The following is a 25239-nucleotide window of genomic DNA, read 5'->3' on the forward strand; positions in this document are numbered from 1 at the left end:
CTTTTACCTGTTATGACATTGGGATGTTTTCCACCCCGTATTTAAAGTGATGAGTTTGATGCTTTCCATCAGGCAGGCTGACACAAAGAAATGGATTCTTGAAAATCAGGATTTGCTTTGCTATGCAGACATCAATTTATCAACTTTATCCATCAGATGCTTTTTTGTACAAACACTCACCGAAGTAAGATTTTGATTCTTTTTGCTGTCATCATCACGGTGACCATTTGAAAGCAAACCTTTGCTCTCGTGGTTCACATGACGTGCCGTTGAAGTGCCGCTCGCTGTACGTCACTCGTGCAAACAGCTGATGACGTGGCTGAGAGTGTGACTGTGCTGCTCTGAGAGGCAGGCAGCTTCTTCCCCACAGCAGGTACCGCAGCACTCGAGTTGAGTCAGAACGAGGCGAAACGATTCGGCGCTTTCCTGAAGCCTGTCGGAGTTTGAGTTCAGGTCAGCGCAGTGACGGCAGCATGTGGACTCAAAATGGCCTCCAGCGAGTCGGCTTGTTTGTTGTGTTGCAGGTGACGAGCAGAAGCAGCTCGACTTCATTCAGAGCAGCTTTGCACTGAATATGCATTTGTGTGTGTGTGTGTGTGTGTGTGTGTGTGTGTGTGTGTGTGTGTGTGTGTGTGTGTGTGTGTGTGTGTGTGTGTGTGTGTGTGTGTGTGTGTGAGGGCTATGGTTTGGTGGGTCTGTATGAGCTTCACTTTCAGCCTCACTGTGAGTTAAGTGACTGTTAAAACACTTGGTGCCGGCCATCTGCCATCTGTACAGCGGAGTGTCGCTTCTCTCGCAGCGTCACGTTTCAGTGTGTGAAGCTGCAGACTGTTTGCTTTCCCTTTGTGAAGGCCTCCTGTTCAATATGTAATGTCAGAAAAAGAGAAGTGGACACTTAACAGATGCCACAACATTTCTCGAGGCATTGTGCGATTTCATTTTTAATGTCCGTCCAACAATGAGCCAGTCAGCTCATTAAGAGGTTAAAAAGACTGAAGCTGGGTGACAGCTGAACAGGCAGAGCCAGAACAGACTTTACATCACTTGAACTGGACTTTAAAAAACTGCATTAAGGGAGCAATCTGATTTTTTGGTACATTTTGGATTCTGATGCTCTTTTTTGTGTCCATGCTCCAATGTTTTCCTCTTCAGTCATTTTGAATGCAGTGCTGCATGGCACAGAGAGACACAAAGACAAAGACAAAGACATCAAACTTAGAGGCAGCTGGAAAAGCCAAAGATGTGTTTGAGGTAATTAAGAAACACTGTATACAGAGCAATTCTTTAAAAACTAAAACAAGGCCTTCTTATCAAAAATGCCTACTTACTCTGTGTTCAACTCTCATATATGGCTATCAGTGCTCACCTAATAAATGCATTGTGGGTTGGATTACAGTGAAAACGTGTGGCAGGACAAAGAGAACACCAGTTTTAGGGGAGCAGTCGAGAAATCCCTGATGCCACAGCATTTAGCCGTCGATCCAGAGGCAGACAGGAACCTTTGGTCAAATGATCTCTGACAGTTCGGACGTGAGCGGTTTTATTGGAGCAAACAGCAGGATTTTAAACTTCTGCAGCGAACACGGAGCCGCGCTCTCAAAAGCCTTGTTGCAGCTTTCTGAACTGGTTGGGGAAGAACGACAGACATTTGTGCTAACGCCTAAAAACAACATGTTACAGTGACATTGAAGGCAGCGGTCGTGTGTAGAATGAAGTCGGGAGGATTGATGGTTTCAATGACAAGAAGGTTCCCCGACAAGACAATGACTGATAATGTATTTGTCAATTTATTTGGGAGCACTGCCTTGAATATATTCACATTTCAGAAAAAAAAACATTTTGAGATGGAAATCTAGCTCCAGTTTTAAAGTTCTGGACGATTAAATGGACAAAAATCAAATTTCATCAACAAACGTTTTTTTTCCGGCTGCTATCTTTCGACAGGTATCCCATTTAGAAAGCTCCTGTGGATGCTGAGAGGAGCTCACTGGTCTGCCCTCGCTGAGGTGTTTAATATGCTCCTTGTGATTTTAAATGAGAATTATTCGGCTCATTTTCCACTGCTGTCGAATTAGAAAGTGTTTTGAAGTTTTAGTGAATCACAGCTGAAGGCTGGCCTCTTGGTTCCAACTTATTTATGGAACTAAATAGTTTATGAACTTTAGGAGGGGCAAATATTTTTGTTTTTGTTTTCTAACCATCTCACCCCCCACCACCCCCCACCACCACCCCCCGTTCCTTCCTGCCTGTTGTGAAACACTGGGGCGTTTTTTGTTGAATATTCACAGTTCATTTAGACGAAGGAGAAGACAGAGGCGGAGGGGGGTGGGGGGGGGTGGGAGAAGAAGCAGAAGAAGAGAAGGAGAGAGAGAGAGAGAGAGAGAGAGAGAGAGAGAGAGAGAGAGAGAGAGAGGGATGGATGGAGGTGATTTGGAGGATCCGAGCTCTGCACCCGTTGGCCTTTTCTTAAATGAAGGAGCAGAGGCGAGAGCTGCAGCGAGGCGCTACTCAGAATACTGGATGCCCCCCCCCCCAACCCCTCCCACATTCTCAAGGAATCAATAGTTGCAAATTAATCATTCTGCCAAGAGTGCTGGGGGGGGGGGGGGGGGTATTGGGGGATAGAGTGGGGGGCAGAGAGAGAGAGAGAGAGAGAGAGATGGGGGAGAGATGGGGGGGACGGTTTGCATAAAGGCAGCAGAGCAGCAGCAGTGTGCATAATCACACCTTCAGTGCTTTGAGCCTGATTAGATGTTATTCATTGTTGTTTCACTTGTTTGGGGATGAGTAATCATTGTTGTCATGGCGATTGTTGTGGCGCCCCCGTTAGACACTCTTTATATCATTTCAGGGAGGAAATCTCTCGCCCGCTTTGGAAATCCAACAGTCGGAGATTGGAAATGCCGGCTCTGCTCTAAAATCATCCCACGAATCAAACTTTGTCTCAGACTAAATTAGTTATGTGATAAATGATACTAAATAAAAATGCATTTACATATTTGCACCTGTAAAAAATAATTTTTTTATCTACATTCTCATATTTCATGTTCATAATTTTTTCTTACTCTTAGTCGTTATTGCCTCTTCTAACCCAGTGACTTAATAAGAGAACGTTTGATGCTGTTGGACTCATACTTCCATAATTTTATATGCTTCAAATTCCAAATATTCATTTTTATTTAAAAGTAAATCAATGAAAATAAAGGGAGATCAGTTGCTGCTTAAAATTCATCGATATGATATTTAGTAATGTTCTTTTTTCATCCGGCTGGATTGTCTTCAGTCTCCACATTTTGTTTCGGCTCCTCTGCATGTTTCTGCTGACGCTCAGCACCTACTTCAAGGCTGATTAATCTATTGATTATTCAGTCAATCTCTTAGTCTATAAAATGTCAAAATAATGACAGATGTGGATCACAATTCTCTACCAAAGACCACAGTGATGTCTTGCTTTCTCATTTTGACCAGCAGCAATAAAAGAAAAAAAAAAAAGTGGTTAACCACAACAATTTCACAAAGAGTGAAGATTTTCAAACATCCATTTATCGAATCGCTCTCTGTAAATTTTAATATGCACCTACTTAAAATGATCCAACACCAAAATAATTTTTCCATTCATCTGTGAAAGGATGTACAGAGAGTGAGGGCTTTCTGACTTTTTCTGTGTGGACTTTCCTGACATGTTGTTGCCCCCAAAATCTAGGCCTTTATGATTGTCTCAGTGGATCAAACGTTTTGGTAATGTTTGAGTTTTCATGCAGCGAATAGAGTGAAAGTGCATAATTATCCTTGGACGACCACCCTCCTCCTCCTCCTCCTCCTCCTCCTCCTCCTCCTCCTCCTCCTTTCAGAGTGCTTCTAGTCGCAGCCCGTCTGCACTAAACCACTCACGCAGAGTTAAACTCTAACGTCCTGTACGCGGTGCATGTAATTTGCATTTCGGGACATCGTGCTCAACTTTTTTGGAGAACAAATTGGACAAAACCCCTTCTTCAAGCAGAATTTTAAAAAAGTGAAATGCAAATGATAGTGATGCTTTGGCTCCTTTCCATTTGTCTGGTTCTCATCATCTTGGAGCATTTCACACACGTCCATGCAGCTCAGGGTTTTTGCCCACACGAGGGCAGCGGGAAAGTCGTGAACAGTGTTCGTATCACCACGTTCTCATTTCATATAGTGAACTTGTTAGCAAACAGTTGCTTATTTACAGATTCTGCAGTTATGGAGCAGCATTATCATTCATTTGGGGGTCATGTTTCTGTCCATCTGATGAATGCAAGGCCAATATTTATTCTCTGTTCTGTGTCTCTACCAACTCCTGAGGGAAATAAGTAGCTCATTACGCTGCAAGAAAGGGCTCCTCTGTGTTCACTTGCTAGTTGCTAACTGTGCCCGTCGGCTTGGTGCTGAGCAGGTAGGAAACCAGCAGCCTGCTGTGGATGACAATGACACTATGAGAGCAGGAAGAGTGAACCAAAACAGTGCAGTTGCAGGTCGGAGGTGTAATTCACTGTAAAGCCTTGTAAAACTGAGGAAGCTAACTCTCTGCAGGGTCACCACAGGTCACCACCATCATTTCATACACTGTTAATACACAAATATTGATTATTGAGGCTTTGAGATCAGATTAACAACCCTGAAACCCTCAATGATCTTCAAACACCAAGACTGTGTTGTAGCTACGATATAAACATATAGAGGCACACACTCACACACCCTGTGCTCCACACACACACACACACACACACACACACACACACACACACACAGCTTGCGTGACAGTATGTGTTGCTTTCTTTATCCAGGCTGCGAGCATATGACTGTGACACCACCCCCCCCCCCCCAAACCAAAACAACAAGTACTTCTTCTGCCTCTGGACACTTTTCCGTTTCATTATCACCACAGGAGAGATCACCTCTGTCCAGAGAACATCTGGGAGAGACGTCAGGGTGAGGTGGAGGAGCTGGGGTGAGGAGGGAGGAAAATGATGGAAGGAAGGAGGAAAAACAAGAGGGAGATGGAGAGTTTGGCTGTGTGTAGGGGGAAAGCGAGGAAGCGAAGGAAAGGAACGAGGGGTGGAGAGAGGAAGGGAGATTGGGAGAAAGAGCAGATGGAGAGACAAACAGAATCTGGTGAAGAAGACAAGGCGTAGCAAGAGAGACGGAGCATAAAGGTGGGGATGAAGAGAAGGAGTGGGAAGGAGGAAGAGAAGAGGAAGACAGGGACGGGCAGACATGTGCCAAACAACATCTGTGAAGGAGGGAGGAAGAGGAGAGGTAGCTGTGGATGTGTACGGGAGAAAGCCTTCCAAACAACATCTGTAACGAGAGCAACATCTGTAATGAGAGGAAGGGAGGAGATGCGAGGCGAAAGGAAGGAAAGATCTTAAACTGAGGGTGCGCTGAGGTGATGGCTGCCGTGACTGATTCACAGCCATAGTTCATGTTGTTGACACAGCGTGGAGCTGTTTCTGTGGTCAGAACATCTTCTGATGGTGACCAATAACGCTTTCATCTTGTTTGCTCCTCCGCTCATCCGGGAAAGTCCTGACTGCAGCGTCGTCCATCACCAGCAGGGCTTACTAGCTTTGTGTGCCATCTATCACCATCGGGCGCTTCAGTTAGCACTGAGCTAGCTTTGAGTCGCATTGGACGGCGGGATCGTGATACTGTTTGTGTGACAGCAGCTTTTCTGCTGTAGTGCTTCCTCTTGGGCCCGTGTCAGCTACAGCTGTTTGTTTTCGTAACCTCGTTATGAATTTATCCTTTCTGGGTGCGCTGCATAACACAAAAGGACATCAGATTTTGAACTTTGTTGGACGCAAAGGTTCAGTTTCACAAACAACTGACTCAGCGGCGTGACTCAGAGGCAGGCAGGTTGAGTCAAGGCAAAGTTTATCGTGTTCAAAAAGCAGAACAAAGTTTGCATCAGTCCGAGAGGAGGGCCAGAGAGGCGAGCATCAGGACCGAAAATCTAAGAAAACAGGCAGAATAAACCAGCAGAAAGAAGACAGGACAGCTGGCTACGAAGACAAGAGCACAAGAAACAATCTGGCCGGCAAGAGGAAGAAAACGGTTGGTTTCTATACTGAGGGGGCTAATGAGGGGGTTAGGGGCAGGTGTGCAGGCAGGTGAGGGTCATGTGACCGGGGAACAAAAGGCAAAGGTGAGCTGCTGCATGATGAGGGAATGGCAGGGATTTTAGGAACAGGTAGAAGTCACGTGAAAAGAGGTCTGGACCTAAAATCTGTGACTCTACATTTTGGATTTCTCTCTCAACAGAAATGCAAACGATGTTTAAACGTGCCGCTCATCCATGGCGCTGCATGAGAGGACATTTTTGGTTTCACTTCCATTCATAAATGGTGCTGCAACTCAGGAATGATTTGAATTCATGATTTCAAAGGAAAAACAATTTTCATAAACCCAACCAAACTAAAATTGAGGCTGCTTTAAAAGCAGTGTGACACAAACACAACATGAACACACTGCATGTTGGCAATGAGTCCCTATCTACACATCCAGCTGACATAAAGCAACAGAAGCGTTTTGGAGTTTCCCTCCACCTGAAAAATGTCCTCCACTCCCCTGTGAGTCGTCTTTTGACCTCCGCTCACCCCACCTGGCTCTGTAGTAACTCAAAGCCCCATGATGTTCATCACCTGCAGCACTGGCTGCTTCTGTCTGTGTTTCGTTTGGTGCTTGACAGGTATCGTATGGTGGGTGTTAAAGAGCGGCCTGCTGCAGCTGGAAAGTGACTTCATGCACAAGAGTAATGACAATAAACCAAAGTAGTAAAATGGTAGAATGAAAAATCAGAAGAATGAGATGAAAGTTGCTAAAATGTTGCATGTTGCACATCGTCGTGTAAAAAACACTGTATCACAGTGTGATGTCACACTGTAATGAAAAGAAACATTTCCACGAGATGAGCCAGAGATGAGACGACTTCACAACTCTACCGAGGATTCTGTGCACATGGGCTGCTGTTTATGTTTTCCTGGGTCCCTCCGACCTGTTAATGGAGTGTGTACACTATCAGTACTGGTTGCTACGGACCTATATGAGCTTTTGCACAGCCGTTGCTATGCAGAGAGCGAGCAAGAGAGAGCGAGCGCCAGCAAGAGAGCGAGCCAGAGGCCCATGCAGTGGATGAGTCATAGCCCCCCCAGCCCTCCCCCCCTTCACACTCATACCCCCTGCCTTCCCTCCACTGACTCAATGGGACCTCACACACGCACACACACACACACATGCACACACACACGCACACACACACACGCACACACACACACACACACGCACACTCACACACACACACGCACACACACACGCACACACACACACACACGCACACACACGCACACACACACACACGCACACACACACACACACGCACACACACACACACACACACACATGCACACACACACGCACACACACACACGCACACTCACACACACACACACACGCACACACACACACGCACACACACACACGCACACTCACACACACACACGCACACACACACACGCACACACACACACACACACACACTCCTGGTGCTTTCTTAGCGGTCCTCTCAGCGGTAGACAAACCTGTTAACATGTCTTCCTGCGGAGAGCAGCGAGGCTCATATTCACATGCATGCACACATACACACACATGCGTGTACAAAAACACGCTCATACGTGCATGTGTGCCTGCTTGACTGATCTAAAAGGTGCAGCACACACATAATGTACACGCACACGCATAAACACAACATATAGGTGTGAGTGTGTGTGTATGTGTGTGTGTATGTGTGTGTGTGTGTTTTCAGAAGCACACAAACATAAATATACGGTATGGTCTTTTCAAGTGTACGCGCACACACACACACGCACACACACACACACACACACACCCTCAACAAGCGCTGCTGAGGTGTTTGAGGGAAGCACTTCACCTCGTGGCTGCGTATTGAAGGACTGCTTGAACTCTGAAGCTCTCAGGTGTGGATGTGTGTAACTGAATGAACGGCAGCAGGACGACTCACCGGCGCTCCGTCAGCTCGTACGGGATACATGAAGACGAGGGCGTAATATGAGCTAGATTCATGTCTGGTGCAGGCTGTGAGGAGACGTGGATGGATGGCAGCTTGAAGCACAGAAGACAGAAAAGGGGATAGATGGTGGAAAAGAAGAGGGGAGGATGCAGCAGTGACAAAAGGAGGAGTGGGATGGACTCAGAAAAGACACAGAGAGATGAGAGAGTAAAACAAGGAGCCGGACAAAGAGAGCAGATATCAGAAACCGTGATCAGACGGTGCTGCTCCATGAAGCGCTCCACGCTGGAATAGCACTGCAGAGCTAAAGCCATGCTGCGAATCAGTCAGTACCCTCATGCCCACCTTTGGCTCATTCATTGGCTAGTTTTTCTCAGATCTTTTTATATTTTGAACCATTTTGGTCATCTGAAGCAGAAGACCAGGATGTGTACTGTTTCCTGATGAATGAAACTCAAAATCAATCTACGTGGAGTCAGAATCAAAACGAAGCTTATTAAGATAAAAGGAGGCTTAATGTGAGCTAGAACTCTTCCAGGTAATATCAATTGTTCAATTCAAGTCAATTCACGCATAAAACATATTTGACGGTGTTAAAACCAGCACAAAAATAAAGAATCAGATCTGGATCATGTGTTGTTGTGAGGGATATGAAGAAGAAGAAGAAGAAGAAGAAGAAGAAGAAGAAGAATGTTGAGTTTATCAAACAACAAGAAAAGCAGACATGAGGAGAGAAATGGAGGAACACGGGATGTGTGGAGGAAAGGGGGATGCTGGAGAGACGTGGATGGATGGATGGAGTGAGAGAGAGAGAAGCAGCAGAGCAGTGTTGCTGCTAGTATCTTGGTTATTTATAGTTTAAATGTCCTGGCTCCTTTTGCCTGAATTCATTGTCTGCCCCTCTCTGTCTCTTCCCTCCTCGCCCCCTCCAGCCTCTCTCCCTCTCTCTGTCTCACCCTCTCACTTTAACTCCCTCTTTCTGTCTCCACCGCTCATCTCTCGCGCCGACTCCACCTCTGCCCTCTCCCCCTCTTCTCCATCTCCATCATCCTTTGTTTCCCTCCCATCCCCTTCATCTCTCCTCTCTTTCTTTCATTAGATGTGGGGTCAGTGCTCCCTGCACAACGTCCCACTCCTCACCCCCACCAATGCCGTTCGCTGGTCTGGTGTTTCTTTAGTAATGTTACGCAACGGCCATCACAGACACACTGTGGGGCATGGGGGGTGGGGAGGTAAAAAGGGAGGGAGAGCTGGATGGGGAAGAAAGACAGAGGATGAGAGACATGGAGGCAGAGCAGGAGAGAGAGAGCTATTCAGTGCTCATTGACCCACTCTCTTAGCCGGTCTCGTGGTCCGTCAGTCGCATCTCAGCCTTCATGAGCTAATGGCTGATTGTGACCCATTTACACTCCAGTTAGCCGCCGGAGCGTGAGTGCATTTCATCATGACCATGAGCAGCCTCCCATTCAGTGTTTCAGTCTGCAAATAAGTGCACAAATTTCAGCTCATAAATAGACAAAATATATCTGAGTGTGTGTGTGTATGGGGGGGGGGTATAACCAGTGCATAATATTCACATTTGAATTGCATTATAGCAGCTATGAGTCGCTCTAACCACTGTTTACATCATTTATTAGATCAATAGCCCGCTGCATCTCATTTGCATGGGCTTTAAAAACAACAGAGCATTTCAGGATATGTGAAGAGGTTTATTTATTTATTTATTCATTTATTAACATTTTCAACATTTGAAAAATGGACAAAAAAAAACTCCTCAAAAAATGATCATGCAAAGATGTTTGGATGAGTGAGGACTGTGAATGATTCCTGTAAGTACAGTTAATTAAATGCTAGAAATATTTAATCTTCTGAGTGAATATCTCAGTCAAAATAAAAATGAGCTCATTCTCTGTGTTGTATGGGATGATATTAATGACAGTTCATCTATTTTTATATTGCATTATCAAATTGCTGTGTGTTATCGTCTGGTTGTGCAAAGAAAGGTGTGATTTTGCTCCGCTCTTGTAATGTCCCGCCTGATCCAAAGCGCTGACAGACAAACGCTGTTCGACGTTGATCCAGCAGCAGTGCAGCGGTTCATCCCCTCCAGACCCGTCAGCACTCCCTGAACACACCTGAACAGTTTGACTCAGAGAGGCTGAATCAGCCCTCTTTTAGCTCATAGTTCAAGATCTTTAAGTGAATGTCTGAATACGGCTTGGTGATTCATACAACCCTGATAGATGGGACACTGCGTAAAAGGTAAACAGAAACAGGATTCAGTCACTTGCAGAGGAACTGTTTCAGTGTGTGATCACAAAGTGTTGAAGTGTGCTCCATCCAAACCGGTGCTTTTGGAGTCTTTAGAGCTCCTGTCCCAGCTTGTTTGAAAAAATTCAGAATAAGCAGACAAAAATCAATGAAGCTGATGAGGAAGAACATTAAATATATTGTCTTTGTGCTGTTTCCAGTTGAGTGTCCATAAAAAAAGATGATCACATTCTGGTTCATTTATGTTTGACACAGCATCCCAACTTTGTGGAATCAGGTTGTTAAAGCAGCACTTTTAACACTTAAAAAAAAAAAAAAAAAACACTGCCAGGAACATAATCCACGCAGCGACTACGTTTTCCTGCAAAATGTAAGTGGGAAAACAAATTGCCTGTGTTGACTACAACACTGCGATCTTTATTTATGTGTCTTCACGATGCAGACATTGAAATAGTACACAAAAATGACTCACACATCGCACAGTTTATGAAGGCTAAAATGAAAAAAAAACATTGTCAAAAAGCCAGAGAGCATTGGGATGCTGCCTGTCGTTACTGCAATGCATCATGGACATGTGAGTCAGTCTGTGGATCCTTTAACACTTTGGAAGAAATCTTTGTTGGACCACTGGGGTCGCGTGGCCGAGCTCCTCAGCTCCACAGACCTCGACCTTAAACTCTAGAGAAACTCTAAAGACAAGGATTTTATATTTGACTGTAGACACAAAAGATAATTTTTCTGTTTCTAGCCCAAAAAAAATGTGGCAGCTGGGTTTAAGAGATGAAATCTGAAGAAGTGACACCAAACCCTGGCGTTTTCCAGCTATTCTGTCATTTCTGATGGGCTGCCAGTGTAACGATACAGTAACATAAATCATAATACTGCGTAATCTGAGCCCACATCATCCTCTCCGGCTCGGCTGGCCGGCGTGTTGTAACAGAGAGGATTTTGGGAGGATGAAATGTGGAGCTGCAGAATGGGGGCAGGTAGCTGTTCCACATATAGCTGCCTGGTGTCATTTTATACGGCACTAAACATCTGTTGCCTCGTTTATCAGTGAGCTTTGCTGGGACGCTGTCAGCTTTGACTCCCTCACAGTTCTTTCATTCCTGTCACCCCCCCATCATCTCCTCTGTCTGTCTCTCCCTCTCTTCCTCCTTCCCTTCGCTCTCTCCCTCTTTTTACTACCTCCTCACACTTTCTCCCCTCTCTCTCTCCCTGTGTGCCAGATGAATTCATCTGGGTGGGAGGGGGGAGAAAACATTGCAGAAAGTTTCACTGAACAAAACTAGGATAGAGCAGCGAGGGGACCAGAGAGAGAGCTGAGGGATTTCTCAAAGGGGGGCAGCCTGGTTGTCTGCAGGTGGTTGCTTTTCTCCCCCATTAAAAGTCTTTCACATTTGTTTATTAGCTGTAATTGTTGAATTGTTTTTCTGCTCTGAATCCTGTCTGTCTCCTGTCGGCGGGGACGAAAGACTTTCTGTAATCAGTGTCTCGTTTTCCTTCCCGTCCTCAGACTTATCTCAAATCTCTTGTACTTTCTGCACCTTGCTCAGTTGCTTTTAGCCACACTAGCGTCGTGGCTCTAGAGATCAGCCAGAATCACCAGAATAAATGTTTCTGCAAATAACAGATATGCTGAAACTTTATGTTCCCTTATGTTCAAACATTTCTTTTTACTACCAGTTTTCAATTTGATGTGGTGACGCTGTCATTCAGGTCCACTCACATTAACAAACAAAAAAAACTTGGTTAAGGTTCAGAAAAGATCATGTTTTGGCTTAAAACTCCTGATTTTGTTGCCACCAACACGCCGTCACGCCAGCCTCTCCTCGTCCTGATGAGAAACTCAGCTCACACACGTCTAAAAAACACTGGCTGGATTCTGTGCAGAAATTAATTAGCTTCAGCGGAATCGCGGCCATCAATGGCTTCACTTGAGATGAAATAAATTTGTACAGTTTCACACTGAGTTGAACCTCAGGGAACGCTGACATGTCAATTCTCGCCATTGACCAGCTGCAAAGCGTCTTGACTTGTACTGGAGAGCCCGAATCATATCAGCTGTGTCGCAGCATCTACTTTAGTATAACCCAGATTTGCTGGAGTATAAACTCCTTTGCAAAAGACGCAGCATGGTTCGCAGTCAGTCGTGCGTTACTCTGTGTTCCCTTGAATGAACCCTGCTGACTTATTGTCTGGTTCGTGACTGAAGGAGCAAGCAGCTCCTGCATCACCAAGTTTCTACGCTCTACGATCCTGTTTGCAGCTGCAGTTACTCATCACAGATCAGATCCTGTGAAACGCTTTGTTTCCTGCTACAGCTTCAGACAGCTGTACCTGTTTTCGGTAACAGGGAGGCTGTTTAATGTGCTGTGAAGTATTGCAACCCTTGTTGGAGACTATGCACTCACCAAGTTGTAAGAGTCTTGTCCTGAGAGTGCTACATGCTGACACAGCAGGCCTACAAGTCCTGCTTCCAACACTGAGCTTCTGCTAAGCTGCTCTAAAGCTCTGTCCCAAAAAACTATGTGGACAGTCAGATAACAACTGGAGTCACTATTGAAGAGAGATCTGCTGTTTAATGTGGGGGCAATGTATGAAGAGAGATGTGTGCAGCTGTTTGACTGATCTAATGCTGGACACTCAGAGGAGGAATGCATGATGGGAGCGCAGCAGCAGCAGTATCAGTGATAGAGCTAACGCTCTTCTACATTATACATGACACCAGTGCAGATCTAAGTATCCAGGGTGCAGCGTGCCGCTTCTAACATGTACATTAGCTTGTAAGATTCAGCAGTTTCTGCTTTGCAGATACACAACGAAAGCCAGATCCAGCGAGCAGTGAGGACGTCACAGCGAGGAGGGTCGCTGGCTGTGCTCACTGGTCGCTGCTGAAAAGAAAAGCAGACACTGATACCTCGCTGTCGGCCTTGAGCTCTTCAGATGCATGTCTTTGTGTATCTGCACTTTCTTTTCCACTGTGGTACATTTTGTGGAGAACTGTAGTCATGAGAATCCACACAGCACAATGTGCATTTCCTCAGGTGTGCTCACATTTTCCCAGTGTGGTTCGAAGCAGTGTTAGCAGGGATACTCGGGTCTTCAGTGAAGGTCCAGCGTGGACGATTTATGGGGTCTGTTGTTGGCAGAGATGGAACATAATATTAATATTCATAACAGGTTTTCATTTGCTACCTTAGAATGAGCTCTTTCTATCCACGGAGGGAGCGGTCCTCTTCCACGGGGTCCACCATGTTGCACCGACATGTTTCTACAGTAGCCCAGAATGGACAAACAAACACGTTCACATGCCTTCATGTTCTATAAATAAATCCTTTACGTTATATGTTCTTATTGAATCTGATTTCTGGGTTCTGCTGAATTGTCATGTTCTGTCTGGTGTGGTTTGAAAAGTTTGTTGCTCTGTCCTGGTTTGCAGCCGTTTCAGTGGATCCCAGTGATTCCAGTGTGACCCAGTTTTACAGGAGAAGGACCAAGTGAGCGCACAAAACATTCAGGTGCAGGACACTAAATATATATCAGTGCAGGGCACAGAGCAGAACGGTCTGCACACTGCCGGAGTGCAAATTTCATTTCTTTTCGAGGTTTCGATCTGCAGCATCTTCAGGCAAGTGTCAATTTTCCAGGCGTTGTTCGAGGCGGTCATCCTGCTAGCCTCGCAGTCACATCATTTACTGCCAATTGCCTAAATGAGCTATTTTTGTGTTGCGTATTCTCAGTCAAATAGCATGTAGCTCTTTTTAATTGAGCTCATTGAGTCAATTTTATTAGCGCCAGTATTGGACTTCATTGTGAGTGATTTGCTTTGCAGCCATTTTGCAAACAGTGTGTTGATACTTCTTCAGTTCCTCCTGCCAAGTTGGAGATATCGGCGGCGTGATTACTGATATTTTTCAGAGGCTGTCGTGAACAATACAATATAAACAACATGATGTCAAATCGGCAGTGGGCTGCTCACATTTTTGCCAAGATGTGTCCAAATAGAAAGGGCACTGCTTAAATTTCAATCATGCACAAACCTGACAGGCTTGGAAGCGTGTGTGTGTGTGTGTGTGTGTGTGTGTGTGTGTGTGTGTGTGTGTGTGTGTGTGTGTGTGTGTGTGTGTGTGTGTGTGTGTTCACACTGGAGCGCTTGCCTCGCTCATTTTAACACTCAGGGAAATTGTAGCAGTGCTAAACTCATTTGGGTTGAACACCTGGTTGTGGGACCGTGTCCGACCAGCCGGCCTCTTCGCTGCCCTTCACCGCGCCGCTCGTCCTGCCAACTTACAATTAAGCAGCCATTTGTGCTGCTGTCACATTAGCTGCTTCTTGTTTTGTGCCACATGACAACACGCTGCTCCGTTTCCCCAACTCTCAAAATCAAAGACAGGACGGAGGCAGTTTTCTTTCTCTGTCACAACTGCACATCAAGCTAATTGTGTGTTGTGTGTGTGCACACAAGTGCATGCCTGCAGACAGGAAAAGTAATTGCTTACTCTAAATTAGTTAGTGCAAGTAGGGTGAGAATCTAATTCCACATTTATTACAATTATCTTTAATGGGTCTCTCCATTGTCGAATGTGCTCTGAAATTGTGCAGAAATGAATTGGGCTGCCCGGGTTCAAAGATTAAAATGAAATACAGCTCACAATGAAGTGCTTTAATGAGGTGAACGCTTTTCAGGCGACTCTGGTCTCTGCTCCTTCAAGTGGAACACGCCGTCTGTGTCGCAGTGTTCATGCCGAAATGCATGAAGGCTTGATTTCGGAGTTTAAATGCTCTGTATTGCTGTTGGTTAATGTTCTTCTTGTTCACAAGCCTTTTAAAGCCAAATCAATAAACTCACAGATGTATACACAGCAACACACTCAATACTGAAGTGAAGTCAGCAGAGAGATAACGAAGGAGGAGGATTCAAACTTTATGATCTTTAGTATCAAGAATACAAAGTCAGTCCAGACCTTCAGTTTGTCTCCAAAGTTTTTGAGGAAAGGATATCCAATATTTGTCCTATTTGATCCAAGAATTCAAATTATTAAAGCAAAGCTGTTGCTGTTGTTGTTGTTGTTGTTGTTGTTGTTGTTGTTGTTGTTGTTGTTGTTGTTGTTGTTGTTGCTTACACAGAGCAGGTTCGGGCTGACGGGTCCCTGTGGTCGGGGGTCCTCAGCCAGAGCCTCTGAAGGAAAATGGCTCGGTAAATTCAGGGATGTCATGGTCGCATTTTTTCCTCCTCTTCCTTTAAAACTCTTCAGATACCGAGTCTGAGCTGAGCTGAGCTTTTTATCTTTCAGAAAAATGGCAACAGTATTCTTATAATCAGTGCTTAATGTACGTACACGTGGTTGATTTTACATTTTTTTAGCCTGTATGTTTTAATCTTGATCCTTCTGTGCCACCGTTTTGCCTTTTTAATACTTTCAATACTTTGATGGCTGTAACAACTTAATTTCCCTGCCATGGGATCAATGAAGTTTTGTCTTATCTTATCTTATCTTATCTTATCTTATCTTATCTTATCCTTTTGGGTGTTGTACTTGTCAAACAAGAACACCCTGTTGTAAACATGATGGGGCAGAAACGTTAAAAACAATCATGTTCCCGCCTTCAAAGAAGTCAGGAAGTTGAGCAAAGTCATAAATCCACGAACACTTTATGCCGCTTGGCTATAAAGGGTTAAAAATCCACAGTATAACCTGCATCACTGGTATCCGTTGATGGATTCTTACAGTATTTTCTATAGTCTGAGTGTTAGTGTGGGTCTGCTGGGCCCTCTGGAGAGGACTGAGTCTGTCCTCATCTCCAGGAGGAACGAAGTAACTGAGCAGAGGTACAGTGTGCTTCATGTCTGGAGCAGATGAGGCTCCATAGGCGGACTCGTTTCAGTGTTTTAGTGTCATATGTTATACTGTACGAGTGCAGAGTGCAGCAATAAGTCCTGGACGTCCCTGTTCAGTACAGATGGAGAACATAAGGAAAGAGGGAAATGTTTGCATGAAAGGCGAAAAAAGAAAAGAGCATCACTCCTGAAAACTGGCTCTGCTGGATGACTGACATTAACAGATCAAGAACTGTGCATCACACTCATCAGCTGAACGGAGCTGATGGCCATCTGCACTGTGCAACACGTCTCCTCTGAGGTCTCTGATGTTCATCCACCTCTGCAGCTCAGGGATTACTTTAATGGCAGTTTAGCATACAGATAGACCGAGCCACAATTAGCATAAAGAATAAAGACGCTATGCCAAGTTCAGAGGAGGGAGTTTATACTTTACATTACATCTCCACACACACACACACACACACACACACACACACACACACACACACACACACACACACACACACACACTTTGTGCAGTGGGTTAGGATGTTAATACTTCATAAAAGGATGTCTGATAGTGTTTCATCACACTACATTAACTTATCCTTAACAGCTATGAGGTCAGTCGACAAGCAGACCTCTGACTGGTTCGTGACGGCGGGGGGGTCACCGGGGGTCTCATATTATTGGCATAAATCATCTGCCGAGAGTCACAGTGGCCCCTCTTGCTGTGAGGATAAGTGGGTGACGGAGCCGTCCTGACCCCTGAGGTGCAGGTTGGTCTCAGAATAATAGTATCTGTTTCATGTTTAAGCAGGATGTATAATTTAACAGGGCAATTTGGAAGAGCGACACCTCATTATGACGACTGCGGGGAAACGAGGAGGAGGAGGAGGAGGAGGAGGAGGAGGAGATTCTCGGATGGGGATTTTTAACAGACACAAAGGTTTTGTTTGTTTCTGTGTGCTCGATGTCGTCGTAGATCAGAAAGCATGCAGTAGTTTAATAGTAGAGACAGCACAGTGGAAATACAGAGAAGCTGTTCAGTGCAACTAGTGCATGATCTTTGTTATTTATTTATTCATACAGGGAATTATCTTCATCATATCCGTCCTGTATTTAACTCCCAATTCTACAACGAAACAGCTGTCAAAATAAGGGATCAAGCTTGTCACACGGCTGCTTCTTTAGGCATGATTTAGATTTTAGTGTATTTGTCCAGAGGCTGGATTTATTAGCTCGCATTTAAATTTGGACTCTGAATTTGAGCCTGAAAGCTGCAGACGGGGAAAGCTCCTCCCAATCCAAGACACACCCACACAGGTGCTCTCACTGATCTTTGCCTGATTAGACCTCTTCTCAGCACCAACTGCTGCCCAGTCCATGGAGATTTCCTCCTTCATCCTCCAAAAAATACCATCCACACAAGCACTGCTATAAAAAATCTCAGTCCACATGAAAACAGTCCACAGTGGTAGAAAACCTTCCCAAAGCAAAAATACCCACAAATATGTGGACTTGACTGACATCTCCATCTCTCTATCTCTATCCGCCATTAGGGTGGGATAAATTCTTCCTTTATCATTCTTATGTTTAGAGACCTACTGTGAACCCCTCACTGTGTGTGTGTGTGTGTGTGTGTGTGTGTGTGTGTGTGTGTGTGTGTGTGTGTGTGTGTGTGTGTGTGTGTGTGTGTGCGTGCGCGCGCACTGCCTGATGAGGTAAATAGGCCCAGGTGTTGCTAATTACATTCACGATGGCCTCGTTGTTTTCAAGTGTCCACGTAAGTCATGACAGTGCAGCAGTGAGCCATCCATCCATCCATTTTCTATGCCGCTTATCCCTTTCGGGGTCGCGGGGGGGCCGGAGCCTCTCTCGGCTGTCAACAGGCGAGAGGCGGGGTACACCCTGGACCGGTCGCCAACCGATCGCAGGGCACATTCACACAACCATTCACACTCACACTCACACCTAGGGGCAATTTAGAGTCACCAATCAACCTAATGAGCATGTTTTTGGTACCCGGAGAGAACCCACGCATGCACGGGAAGAACATGCAAACTTCACACAGAAAGGCCCCACCCAGGAATCGAACCTGCGACCTTCTTGCTGTGAGGCACCGCTGCGCCACCGTGCAGCCAGCAGTGAGCCATCATGAACAAACCAGGAGCCTGAAAGTGAAGCAGCTAAATGGAATTCAGCCTCCATTCATTGTATTATTTACACCTGTGCTTTTCCTGTCAAACTGCTGCACAAGACAGTCCACATCTTTATCTTTGTTTTAGCCTCTGCCGCCCACAAGAAGTCTTTCAAAGAGCACGTTTTTCATAAGCACCCTCCCAGAATGGATGACTGAAAATGCTGCTGTCATATGGTGGTATGAGCAGATGAAATGAAGCTTTTAAACCAACTTTATCACACATTGTTTTTCCACTGGTGTCACTGTTCAACTGCTGATGTCTTTGATCAGTGTGGTTGATTATAAAATGCAGGAGATGTCGCACATAAAACACAGAATCTAACTGGTTTTCTATCAGCGTTTCATCATGGACAGCAAACCAGTGTGAAATCTGTATCATAAAGACAGTTTGTGACTGAAACCAAACTGTCTCAGATTCACAAAGTCAGACCACAGACACGAGCAGCTGACTCATCTGATGACGAGCGAGTAGTAAGACTTTCTGTTCTTCGGTAAACGTGACATATGAGAACAGTTCATGCGTACGGTCAGCGCTCGATAACTCGTAGCACATGTAAAATAGTCACGGCTGAGGCTTTTCGAGGCTCATAAATGAAACAAAACAACATGCTGAAATTTCCGAGTTGAATGTGTTTTGGTGTCCGGCCGTCTGTTGAAGTCAGTCTCATCAGCGAATCTCAGATGATGACATAATGCTCTGCTCAGGCTGCAGGTTTCAGCCCTGTCCAGACAATAAAGCGTGTTCTCCATTTGAATTGCAGAGAGAAGAAAGAAAGGGAGAGGAGGAAGAGGAGGAGAGGAGGGCTGAGCTGCCAGCTCAGTTCAAATGGGAATCTGCTCCTCGGGGTACTCCACATGTATGCATGTGAGGGCCAGATAGAGGAGGGCGAGTGAGAGGGTGTGTGAGGGAGAGGAGAGAAGAAGGCAAATGCAATTCCACATTACATGTGCTTGTGCTGCAGCGTGGGTGGGCATGTGTTGGAGGGAGTGAGGGAGAGTGTGAGGGGGGGGAGAGAGAGAGAGAGAGAGAGAGAGGGAGGGAGAGAGAGAGAGGGAGAGAGGGAGAGAGAGGGAGAGAGAGAGATTCTGCCGGCGGTCAGTGTGTGCATTGATGTCTTTGACATAATGTGGGATCTTCACGTGGAGACGGCAGTAAATTAAAACTGAAAAGCAAACACGGACACAGAGAAGGATTATTATTAAAGTTGAGGGAGCGATGGCGCAACAGTGCGGGGTCTGCTGCTTCGCGCATCTCCTAGCAACAGCGGCAGACACCATTTTGAATGGTTTATGATAGTTTAAGTTAGATTTAAGTCAGACGGTTGAGAGGCAACAGAACTCATGAGCAGATTCATACAGGAACGTTCCAGATGTTTGGTCTGAGCCTGTAGGTTGACTCCACAGTGGATGAGCTGGTGTGCTGTCTTGTAGTAAGCACTGAGGCTAGCACTAACCTGGTTTACAGACCTGAAGACTGAGTAAAACCTGAGAGACACAGCACACATGATGACCGACGTTGTGTCGTCAAAGTCTTTAGTCTTGACACAACTCAGATTTTGACATGTGACAGGAGCAGTCACCAATGAATAAATAACTCCTCATTTATGCTAAAATTGGAGCAAAATCAACAAAATGTTGTGCAGAAAAAGTTGTTGGAGTCTGTAAACGTATGAAGCTGAACTGTGGCTCTGGACGACCTGGCTTCCAGATGCTGCACGCCGCACTGCGTTCCTGTTTGCTGGCTGTTTCTCCACGATTCCTGTCATTATTCCTCCTGCTCACATGTGCTGTCATTGACCCAGTTTCAGTAGTAAAAATGTTTGAAATCATCTTTGTGGGCGACACCAGACAACAGCTTGAACTTGAATTCTCTCTTGACTGTCAGCAGCAGACTGACCCAAAACACACCGTGTGCAATGAGTTGCAATGTCTAAATCAGCTCAGCAGTCATTACGGGTGGTTCGGGTGGATGTCGTGTCAGAGGTGCAGTAAGTCTTTGTTTGTCAACCCAAACAGCGGTCCTAGATCACACCATGACGCATGTTCACCAATGGCAAATTTGGGGCTTCGGTGACCCAAAGAAATCCTGCAGCAAAGTCCTGACTGGGTCTTACATGACTGCTGCTAATCTACAAGCCAGCCAATCAGAGCATGACGTGGAATCACACAACACACACGAGCCGGAGCAGCAATGCACAAGCTCTTTTGGAGTTTTCCAATGTGTCGCCATCGTCAAGCTTTGCTTCTTGTTTTGCTGCATTGAGCTGAATACGTGGATGATGTGAGCTGATGATGCACTACTTTCTTTTTACACTGTAGAGCTATGACAACGTTTGCTACCAGGATTTTTATTGGCACATCTCACACAGGGTGACATGCAGGAAATGCATACTTTCGCAAAGATGCCTGAACAAGACAAGGCTGCCGACTCTTTGAATGGGGAGGTATCTCCAGCTAAAGACGAGTTGTGCTCTTGCACTTTCCTTCCAGCGCCTCAACGGTCTTTGTTTGGTCTCAGACATACGTGAGTCCCACGACGCTAACTGTTTTAAGAGTTAATGGCAGTGTCTCAAGACAAAGCTAATAAGATCTATCAGGGATAATCTCCAACCGTAACGAAGACTCCTTTCAGAAATGCTGAGACCACCTTTGTGTGCACTGGAGGGCGAGCTGCATCACCTGTGGGACCTCTACTCGTCGCTTTATTTCTATACTTGAAACAGGCAGATCGGAGCAGAACACACCGCTGTGCACAGTTCACACTGAAATTATGACATGACGAAAGCGCCGGGCTGAAAGCTGTCCGAGCCGCCTCCTGGTGAAACATCTTTAATGTATCTATCAAAGTCGATGGAAAGCACTTTGTTGCCTGCGTGTTTGCTCAGGTGTATCACAGAAACGTAACATGAATCAGGCTTGTGGTCGAGCTCTGTCATCGGTTTTCTTTCACCTTTACGTGTCGAGCTTTTGTGTAAAATTGTTCCTCTTCTCTGTGGTCATGATGAAAATGCAAACATCTGAAAACTTCGCTCTCACGGTGTGTGTGTGTGTGTGTGTGTGTGTGTGTGTGTGTGTGTGTGTGTGTGTCTAAGTGTGAGACATATTGTGTAAGTGTGTGTGTAAGCGATGCCCATTTGAGAGCCGGCGCCGGTCTTTCGTCCTTCAATCGCCAATTAACAAGGGCCCATTTAATTGCAGTGGTTTGGGAGGGCAGACAATTACCACTGGAGCTGAACCAAGCTGAACACACACACACACACACACACACACACACACACACACACACACACACACACAGTCTTCTTAATGAGCAGCACTATCAGCTCTCCCTTCTTCCTCTCTTTCATTTGCATGTGCTCACCCTCTCCTCCTGCCCCCCCCCCCCCCCCCCGTCCAGGCGTTGAGATTAAATTCCTCCTGTCTTCTTCCTCTTCCGTCTGTCACCTTCTGTCCTGATGTGTCTCCTTCAAAGCTGTTGACAAACCTCTCTTCCTCTCCTCCTTTCCTTTGCCTCCAATGTTGCAGCTCTCCTCCCTCCTCCTCTCTTTCTCTTTCCTTTATGGACATTAAAGTGACATTAAACATCAGAAGCACACACCAAAACACGCGTTAACATATACATTTCATTATGCTTTCTTTCAGTTAGTCTACCTGCTGTGACTTCTGACTGTACTCGTCTGTCTTTCCCTCTCTCACAGGTTCTTTTAAAGGCATGTGTAAGCAGATAGATCACTTCCCTGAGGATGCTGACTATGAGGCGGATGCTTCAGAGTATTTCCTACGTGAGTCCTTCCTTTCATCCATCCATTCAGATTCCCAGAATTAATGGTGTTGTTCTATGTTTGCATCCATTTCTGCATTTCTTCCCTTATCATCATTCGTTTTTGGTTTGTTTGACTTCCCTACTTCCTTGTATGTGATCATATGATGACCATGTCAACCTTTTAACCGTGCTTGTTTATAGCTGCTGTGTTCATTTTTACAGTGTTTTCGAGCAGTACTTGTGCCTGAATAGCACTGCCTTATCATCTTAGCACACAAGTGAATAAGAAATTATTGAATCATAAGTTTTATCTGGGCAATCATTGGGGTTACAATGAACCAAGTTTCTGGATTTCATTCAAGTATCACAGATATGCCAACTCTGCCACCAGAGAAGTGAAACTGTTTAAAAGCTTCATGTAAGAACGAAAAGAGAGAGACTGAGAGAAACTGGACAAGGGGAAAGCACCTGAAGGTGGAGGAAAGAGGACAGCAGGACTAGGATGAGAAGTTGGAGGAGGAAGACGGAAGGCGAAGACAAAGAGCGCACATGAGAAACTGGGAGGGGTGTGACGGTGGCGGGAGGAGGAGGGGAAGGAGAGGACAAATTCTGTGAGGTGACAGAGGACAGGAGGACAAGGTGGCAGGAGGAGGTGAAAGACAAGGAGAAGGGAAGGTGAAGGAGGTGAAGGACAGGGAGTAGGGTACCAGTGCAGTGCTGTCGCTCTCCCAGCGGCTTGCCAATTAGGACACGTTCTTCTAAAAATACTCCAGGCTCTGCGATGTGGGTCACACCTCTCCCTCTCCTCCTTCCTTCCATCCATCCTTTGCCTCCTCCCTCTTGCTCTCCATCCATCTGTCTGTCCATCTCCACCGAGGCCTGCACGCCTGTCTGACAGCTGGTGGATGGAGGCCGTGGGGTGGAGCGTGGGGATAAGGGGGAACAGGGCAGAGAGGGAACCAGAGTCGTGTCAGAATCCACTTCAAATGTTTTTCTTTTTAAGAAAGTTTAAGAAAGTTTTAAGTTCAAGGTTGGATTGAAAAAGAACGCAGCAGAGCTTCTGACAGTTTGTTTCTCATAACTAACGACCTGCAGTCGTCCGCTGGCTCTAGATTTTATGAATTTTGAACTGCATTGGGTTTCTAGGTGAGGTGTGATTCCTAAAGGTCCTTAAGGACTCTCAGAGTGGCTCCTCTGTAGAGGACAGTATGTATGTATGTATACACCCACCTGTCAGGTGAAGGTGGCACTGATGTCAGAAATGGAGCCATTCAGAAAAACGACCCCTGACAGAGATGAGGCATTGATCAGCTGGTGCTCTGGTATCCTTTACACCGCTGACGTCACCAGTTTTGGAGTGAGTGCAGATGAACCGCTGATCCTTCACTCCTTCCCTCCCCCTGCTGGGCGTCACCATGGCAACTATTTTAAACATCTGCACTGTTGTGTTTGTATATGTCGCTGTGTGAGCTGCACTTTGCTCAGGACAAATCCTCCAGACTAGCTGAACCCTACAAAGCCTGGACAAAGCACACATAAAGATTGTTTCCACCAACAAGTCAAGTTTAAACACAAATGACCACCCGCGTGGGTGTGTGTTGACGGCACTCAGCAGAGACAGAGACCCCGTCTGTACGTTCATGAAGCAAAGTACATTTTCCCTCCAGTCAGCGATCAGCATGGACGAAGAGAGACTAATTACAAACACCCAGCAGTGGAGGTCGGCACTGCCATGCTCGCTGCTGCTGAAGCGAGGGTGAAGATAAATCCACTTTTTAATCCCAAAAGTTAAAAAAAAAACTCTGAGCTCTTCTCCCGCCAGTAAACGGCTCATGAACGAGGCACATCTTGCAGATTTGCGTTGTCTATGCATGTCTTTGTATGTTTGTATCTTAAGAATAACTATTGAGATAATAAACACCATTTCTAGTGCGACTGGTGGATGACCAGTGCAGCATCTATCTGAGGTGTAATCCAGCTTCGCTGTGTCAGGTCCATAATTGTATGTGACTGTGACTCTTTGAACAAATTGCCCTTGTGTTCGTATTCCGACTGTTTTCTGAGCACCACTTTTAAAGATCGTGGGATCACATAATTACTGTAAATGCACTGACTGCTTTTGCTTTCCTGTAATCTTCAGTGATATGCTAATGCATCAGACCCAGCCCGATGAGCGCTGACCAATCACGTGCTCTCTCCATATCTTTTTCCTCCACTAGATGTTTCAACATTCAACAGTAACGTCGTGTCCAGGAAAATATGTAGCTAGCCAGACATTTGTGCTACGGTGAATGCATCACTGAATGCAACGTGTCCATGAAGCAGAGCAGCGCAGTAATTATGAGGATTCGTCCTTTTAACTGAATCAAACTGATCTGAGACTGTCAATAAGTGCAGCAGCTGTTCGGTTTTAGTGGAAGAATCCACTTCCTTAAATGACTCAAATCCATTTCTGGAAGAGACAGAACAGAAACGTCACAATTCATGAAGAGTCTGCTCCCATTTACACCACTTTACCGCGACTAAAACAGCAGTAAGCCAGTATCATCTGAAGGATGAAAGCTGTCATTCACTGTGGGTTCTTCCATTCTGTGTCTCTCTCTCTTTCCCCAAGAGTCTTTTTGATCTCTCTCCCCCAGCCTCTCGCTCTCGGAGCCGTCTCACCCCGCCACCCCCACCCCCCAGTCTCTCTGGGTGAATTTGTACATGTGGTTATGTAAGGGCGAGCAGTCAGCCTTCCTCCTGCAGCAGTCCGATCAGCCGCAGCCTCAGAGAGAGAGGACAGAGCCACCACCCCGATCCCTCACTACAGCATAATATAGAGGACAGGCTTGTAGTTTAGCACGGCGGCATACCCATCTGAACCACATTTCATCTGGAATCTGAGTCATTTATACATAATGAGCATATGTGTCCACATACAAACACCTGACTGAATCTGAAGGCATGAGAGCGTGCCATCGCCATGCTACGTCAAAATCACCATGTGAGAAAAAACTTCAGGAAATCAGGAAGAAACTTTTGCTTTTGATTTAGTTTTTATGAATTTGCATTCATTCTTGTGCCATTATTATCTTATCGCTACTGTTTTGGGCCCCAGCTGTTTGTCAGTCGACAGCACGTCATGCTGC

The 25239-nt window shown here is 45.7% G+C and overlaps 1 protein-coding gene across 3 annotated transcripts in view; it reads left to right on the top strand.

Moving 5' to 3' along the window:
* LOC139339980 (voltage-dependent calcium channel gamma-2 subunit-like) overlaps positions 1-25239 on the top strand; it is a 366973-nt gene that overhangs the window by 18769 nt on the left and 322965 nt on the right. For all 3 annotated transcript variants that reach the window (XR_011602931.1, XR_011602930.1, XM_070975497.1), the window contains exon 2: positions 22044-22127. Coding sequence is in view for 1 of the 3 variants with exons in the window: in XM_070975497.1 (XP_070831598.1) it covers positions 22044-22127 (84 nt within the window). In the remaining 2 variants the exon portion in view is untranslated. The remainder of the gene's footprint in view (positions 1-22043; positions 22128-25239) is intronic.

The sequence above is a fragment of the Chaetodon trifascialis genome, chromosome 2 (assembly GCF_039877785.1).
Source record: "Chaetodon trifascialis isolate fChaTrf1 chromosome 2, fChaTrf1.hap1, whole genome shotgun sequence".
NCBI classification, from domain to species: Eukaryota; Metazoa; Chordata; class Actinopteri; order Chaetodontiformes; family Chaetodontidae; genus Chaetodon; species Chaetodon trifascialis.